At 53.8% G+C, this 6,704-nt stretch overlaps 1 protein-coding gene across 1 annotated transcript; it reads left to right on the forward strand.

Annotated features, from left to right (window-relative positions):
- Positions 1 to 1,376: 1,376 nt before the first annotated feature.
- Positions 1,377 to 6,476, forward strand: Nkx2-3 (NK2 homeobox 3). Its single transcript, XM_046450520.2, has 2 exons — positions 1,377 to 3,411; positions 4,924 to 6,476. The coding sequence occupies exons 1-2, from the start codon at positions 3,066 to 3,068 to the stop codon at positions 5,658 to 5,660; spliced, it is 1,083 nt and encodes a 360-aa protein (XP_046306476.1). The 5' UTR covers positions 1,377 to 3,065; the 3' UTR covers positions 5,661 to 6,476.
- The last annotated feature ends 228 nt before the right edge of the window (positions 6,477 to 6,704 follow it).

A 6,704-nucleotide genomic window follows, 5' to 3' on the forward strand; every position in this document is an offset into this window, starting at 1 on the left:
CAATCCGGAAAGGTAGCTGGAGATGACTGGAATCCCTGCTCTGGCCATAAAACAAAGATCAACCCTAAGGACTGGATCGAGAGTCCAAACCTCCTATGGTTGGATCAGCCCTGCTCAGGTCTGAAGATGGAGAAAGAAAACCAGATAGTCACAGAAGCATCAGGCTAGGCCCCTAGGTTGTGGCTCTCCACAGGGAGCCTCTCGGGCCTCTAACTCACTCGGCCTAACCAGTAATTGAATAACAAGGGGTGTGACTGCGTCCCGCAGCGGTCTGCCTAGAAGATACTTGTTTAGGATCCACGAGAGAGAACCGAGGCCTGATAGGAGGGTGTCAGGCGCGGCAGTGGAGACCCGCCCGCGTGGGAGGGGAGGAGACTGTCTTCTGCACGTGCAGAGATAGGACGGTCTGGTGGGCTCGGGAGACAGCAGCGGGTGTGTGGGCGTGTCACCGTATTCAGGGCGCTGGAGTTGCGCTTTGTCTAGATCACGGTTCTAAGACACGGGTTCTTGGGACCAAGTTTGGGTAAAGCCTAGGAGGGAAGCGCGCTGAGAAGCAAGGAATGTAGCAAAAAAAACTCGCAGATTTCTGTGGGAAACGGATGAAAGAAAAATTATTTCGGTAGGTTTTGTTTTTTTCTTTTGTCTAAATTTTGAAACCACCTAAGAAGCTAAGAAAAGTGGGTACAGAGGGACCAGAAACATTTCCCCTCAATGGTTTTGCCTTGGGGAGTGGGAGTAGAGGGCTTAGACTGGAACGCAGCTTCCTTCTTTCTACTACCCTGCCGCGGTGACGCACATACACCAAGGTCCCCCACCCTGCAGTGCCGCGCACTCACCCCCACCTCTCTCGGTATCTTTGAGCCCAAGAGCTCGGGATCCGCTGCAAAACCGGGAGCCTTCTTCCCTCTGTAGATTCACGGCCGGTTTAGGAGACATCAGCCTCCGCCTGAGGCTTCAACAGTTTCAGGATTTAAGCAAAAGTTAACCGGCTGTCCTGCGGCTGAGGGATGGCCTTCGGGGAGGAGAGCCCTGCCCACAGATGGTCTCTCCCCACCGCTCTGGTCCTAAGGGTACTCCCCGGAGCTGTGGCCCAGGCGGCAGCTCAACTCCCCAGGCGCCCCCAGGGGCTGCCTCCCCTCAACATTTCCGCTCTCTCCTGAACAGCCCCGCCTCTCTCCCCTCCCAACAGGCTGTACTTTCATTCCCCCGCCAAGGGCACCGACTCCTCTGCATTACCGGTTCCCGGCAAGGCAACTTTCAATCCCCATTCCTCCCACTCGAACACAGTGCCTGCCCCTTCCCGGGAACGTTGTCCACAGCCCCCACACCTTCCACCTGTTCCTTCTAGCTGAGGCCAGCTTTTCCCAAATTAGCTATTCAGGTCCAAAAAGAAAAAAAAAAAGTTTGGGGCCACCAGATGAAGGATGCCACGGTTGGATTTGAACCGGTTCCAATTTTTTCAAGGCCAGCGTTGCCCACGCGTGTTTCTGTGGGCTCATAGCAGCATCCGGGCCTACTCACTGGACTATGCTGGCAACGGGTGAAAGCCTATGGGGGGGGGGGGTTTCCCACCGAGTGGAACAATCCAAAATCTCTAGGGAGTCTACAGATTTACCCAGAAAACAACAGAATCTCAGGAGGGCGCCAGAAGCTCCGTGGATAGAGAATAGAAACAAGTGTCCAAGATTCAAGGCCTAGATTCAGACTCCCGATTTCAAAACGGCAGCCACGGCAGGGTAACCTCCCTTTTGAGGACAGATCCTGCTCTCAAAACCATGTGAAGCCACCCAGTGTGTGCAGCACTCCAGCCACTTTACCACTAATACAGTCAACAAACACTGCGCTGACCTCGGATGCAGAATAGCGGTAGTTGACATATAATGAGAAATTAACATTGGGAAACTGCACTAAGCTCCTGGAATGTTTTACCTTACTTAATCAGAACAATAACCCAAAGCGAGTATTACTGTCTCCTTTTAAAGATGAAGAAACTGATGAAACAAATATCCAAGACCACAGACTGACGGAGGCCAGATTCAAAGCAAGAGCACTCGGACACCAAAATGTAGTCAAGAACTCCATCATCCTATCTTTCACATACCTGCTCTGTGCAGCAACTAAGGGCTACAAGGGCAAAGGCAACCCTGGACCCTGGGCAAGTGCAACCCGGACCCGGCCCTCAGGAGGCTCACAGTCTAAGGCAACCAGACACATAAAGCTATAAACTAAATGGGAAATGATAAGTGACACGAATGTCCTTTGCTAACAGGAGCTGCAAGTTCAGAGGCGGGAAAGAGGACTTCCGGCCCGGCGAACAGGGACTGCTTCCTTGGAGGAGGTAGTGTTTGAGTAGAGCCTTGAAGAAAAGCTTTCCACTCTTGGAGACAAGGGCGGGAAAGACGTTCCATGTGGAAGAATCTCTTGAGCAAAGACAAGAAGTAGGAAATTGACACGTCGCTCAGAGATAGATGAAACATTGGTCGTTGATGCAGCGCCGGGTATTTACCAGCCAGGAAGTCTTCCTGTCCTCGCAGCACCTGAAAAAACCGCACTGTTGTGGCATCCTTCCCGTAGACAGCGGGCCTTCCAGAACTGGCCCAGGTCGGGAAGGTGCAGTCGGGCGGAGTGAGAATCGGTGGTTCGGACACTCGAGTCGGTGGTGCAACCTCTCCTGCAGCCACTTGGACTTAAGGCCCTATACTAGTCCTTGTCTATTTCTGGTTAGCGCTGCCAGAATCCACTTGGTGAATGCGGGGGCGTGGCCCGAGTGAGCCACAGCCAATGAGGAGGGAGGCCGGAGTGCCGGCCCCGCCTCCGACGTGACGCAAGGCCCTCGGACAGAGGCTTCTCAGCCCCGGCCCCAGTCCCTGCAGTGGCTGTAACAAAACCCAGACCCCCAGATCCCGGCCAATGGAGGCGATTTAGACTGGAGCCGGACCGCGTCTGTCAAAAACCCGACTGGGCAGCAACCGCAGAGTCCAGAAGGAGAGCTGGAGTGGCCGCGCTGCCTCCCCGCCCCCGCCGGGATTTATTGAGTATTTGGACTGGACAATTAAGTGGCCCTGATGATGTTACCAAGCCCGGTCACCTCCACCCCTTTCTCAGTCAAAGACATTTTGAATCTGGAGCAGCAGCACTTACACGGGGCGCACTTGCAGACAGACTTGGAGCACCACTTCCACTCCGTGCCCTGTATGCTGGCCGCAGCTGAGGGAACGCAATTTTCTGACGGAGGGGAGGAGGACGAGGAAGAAGAAAGGGAGAAACTGTCTTATTTGAACTCACTAGCCACAGCCGACGGCCAGGGGGATTCGGGTCTCTGTCACCAGGGCTATGTCCACTCGGTCCTTCGAGACTCGTGCAGCGGGCCCAAGGAACATGAAGAGGAGGTCGTGAGAGATCGGAACCAAAGTGAGTAGAGGGGGAAAAGAAACGCACCGGCACACCTGAAGCAATGGCACAGCGCCCACAATCAACCCACAAACCTTACCAGGCAGGTTACGCGCCCCTTTAACCTTTGGATGGGGTCACGCCTGGGTCCTGGTTAACAGCAGCTCAATAAAGCGCAGATACGAGAGAGAGAGAGAGAGAGAGAGAGAGAGAGAGAGAGAGAGAGAGAGAGAGAGAGAGAGAGAGAGAGAGAGAGAAAGAAGGACTTGGTGGCCCTGACAATTACTCCCCCAGATGGGGGCAGAAATGATGCAGCCCCTAGGGAAGGGAAAGTGGTTATTGCTGCCCTGATGTTGATAAGCAACACAGGCTTAACTGTTGAGTCCCAACATCTAGAAATATTTTTTCTCTCCTCCCACCCCTGACCCCCATCGCAAAGGCTCTTCTCAAAAAAAAAAAAAAAAAAATGGAGCCTGACCTAGTTTTTCACTGTCCCTCCAACATGAATTCTCTGAGGCCAGGTGTCCACCCTTCTCCAAAAAGACAGAACAAGCAGGTTGTGTCTCAAGTGTCCTAAGGGTGCAGGAACTTTGGTAGAGACCATCTAGGTGGTTTTCTGACTTCTCTGCTTGAAGATCAACGTTCTCATGGCTGCAGAGAGGAGGGGATAGTCCTAGAGTTCAAGGGAATACAGTTCATTCCGTGTGATCTGTAGCACTCACACCCCTGGGGCCCCCGGCGAACGTTTGCTTTGTGTCTCAGACTGTAGGCCCAATAGAGAACACACCGAACTTAGTGCCAGATCTAGCCATTCATATCTAACCAGAAGAGAATTAGGAGGGGTGATCAGATAACTGAACAAGGCTCCCAAAGAATTGTTTCCGAGGGGACAGAGTTAAAGAATCTCTTTCTCCAAGAGGAAGTTTGATGTGGCTGAGGCCATGGCCTGTGCTCTGACAGCTCACCCTAGCCTAAAATAGACATGAAACTGTCTAAAATCAGTTAATCAAACTTCTTTTTCTCTCTAAGGTAACACACAACACACATTTGCATGTAGTCTTTTATAAGCAAAGAACTGTCCCTGAGCAATGCATTTCCCAAAAGAAAGATTTTCGTGCAACCCATGCACATGGGTCACCTAATACCAGCATGTCTCACACCTTCAGCTATGCATGGTGTTGTGGAAGGCAAACGAGTTTGCAAATACTGTATTATTTGTAGCTTTCATTCTGAAAATAGTCATTAGCATGTTGAGTCGCACACTTAATACAGGGTAATCTCTTCTTTTGCAGATGCTCAAGTTTTAATAAATGCGCACTAACTACTCTATCCCATCAAAAGTGCCTCCGCCCGCTGAGGGTGTTCTTTGGGTACTCGGGTTGTCGCCTCAGTGTGTCATGGCACCAGGAGCCACAAACTTTCTAAAAAGTCCAGGCATTTACTACCATATGCTCCGAGCTGCCACCAAATAAGGGGAAGCTCGGGAGAGACCAGGAATAGCTAATGGATGCTGTTGTTTTGCTTCTCTCGCAGAAAACTGTCAGCTAAAGAAGCCTCTAGAGACGACCGGAGACTGTAAGGCGGCGGAGGAGAGCGAGAGGCCAAAGCCACGCAGCCGCCGGAAGCCCCGAGTCCTCTTCTCACAAGCCCAAGTCTTTGAGCTAGAACGCAGGTTCAAGCAGCAGAGGTACCTGTCGGCGCCCGAGCGCGAGCACCTCGCCAGCAGCCTGAAGCTTACGTCCACGCAGGTGAAAATCTGGTTCCAGAATCGCAGGTACAAGTGCAAGAGACAGCGGCAGGACAAGTCTCTGGAGCTGGGAGCACATGCACCGCCGCAGCCGCCGCGCCGTGTGGCGGTACCGGTGCTGGTGCGGGATGGCAAACCGTGCGTCACGCCCAGCGCTCCGGCCTACGGTGCACCGTACAGTGTGGGCGCTGGCGCTTACTCGTACAACAGCTTCCCTGCGTACGGCTATGGGAACTCCGCCGCCGCGGCCGCCGCCGCCGCCGCCGCAGCGGCCGCCGCTGCCGCGGCCTACAGCGGTAGCTACGGCTGTGCCTACCCCGCAGGCGGCAGTGGCGGTGGGGGGGCTTCTGCTGCGGCCACCACCATGCAACCCGCCTGTAGCGCGACCGGAGGCGGCCCCTTCATGAACGTGAGCAACCTGGGAGGCTTCGGCGGCGGTGGCGGCTCACAGCCATTGCACCAGGGTGCTACAGCCGGGACCGCGTGTGCACAGGGTACCTTACAGGGCATACGGGCCTGGTAAGGACCAGTCGGATCACGCGGCGGGCGCCTACCGCAGCCTGGAGCCGCGGGAACGAAGCAGGAGAAAGGCCAGACCCAAGGGCCAGGTCCCCTCGTTAAAATATATATGTATACATATGTCTCGCTCTCCAGGGCTCAGAATCGCAGCCCACTCGAGGCCTGGGGATGGCGACTCAGGGGCAAGGAGGATGCCCGAGTCCGGTTGCCAAAACCGTTTTTGGCAAAAAAACTCCCTGCCTGGGCGCCAGGGAGGACTCTAACCCCTACCCTGGCCCCGAGGGGAATGCAGGAGGCTGGGACTCTGGCTGCCATTTGTTCTCCCCAAAACAAGAAGGGTTTCTCTCCCTCCATCTTCCTGTGGCCTCCGCAAAGCGTTGGCGGGGAACCCGAACCTAAAAGAAAAAGAAAACAGAAAGGCATGAAAGAGAAAAATGGGGATCGTGGCTTGAGAAATATCAGGGCTTTACCGACCGTCTGCCCCCTTTGTGGGGCTCAGAGCTCCACACTACAGTGGATTTTCGTTTTCCAACTGCCTCCCCTCCACAGCGGAGACTTTGGCCCAGATCTCCAGAGATTGTCAGGGGACTCAGGACTCCGCGAAGAAAACCAGCCAAGTGAGATCAAAAGTTGGGGGAGGGGGCGCTGAGCTAATCCAGGACCTGGTGGCCCATTGGAGATGTTACCAGGTTTCCTTTCTGTTTCGTATTCTGTATTCAGCACATATGATTTCTATATATAACTATATCCACACGCCGTGTACACACCCGCTGCCATACACTACAGGAGTCAATAAACAAGGTGCAATACTTACAAACTATTGGCCGGCTACAGACTCTTTAACCAAAAAATGTGGGGAGGGATCTCTTAAACCGGGAGGGAAGGGAAGGAAAAGGTGGTAAAGAAAAGCAGTACCCTGGGCAATGGGAGGCCTGGTCTCTCCCGAGCCAGGCCCCAGGTTGCAAGTTTCTCTTCAGGGCTTTGTTCATTAATTTATCTTTACTGTTGTGGCTAGGACCCGCCACAGACTCAGAGCCTTTTGAGGTCC

This window comes from Marmota monax, unplaced genomic scaffold (genome assembly GCF_021218885.2).
Source record: "Marmota monax isolate L192 unplaced genomic scaffold, Marmota_monax_Labrador192_F-V1.1 WCK01_AAM20220418_F8-fsc00004, whole genome shotgun sequence".
NCBI classification, from domain to species: Eukaryota; Metazoa; Chordata; class Mammalia; order Rodentia; family Sciuridae; genus Marmota; species Marmota monax.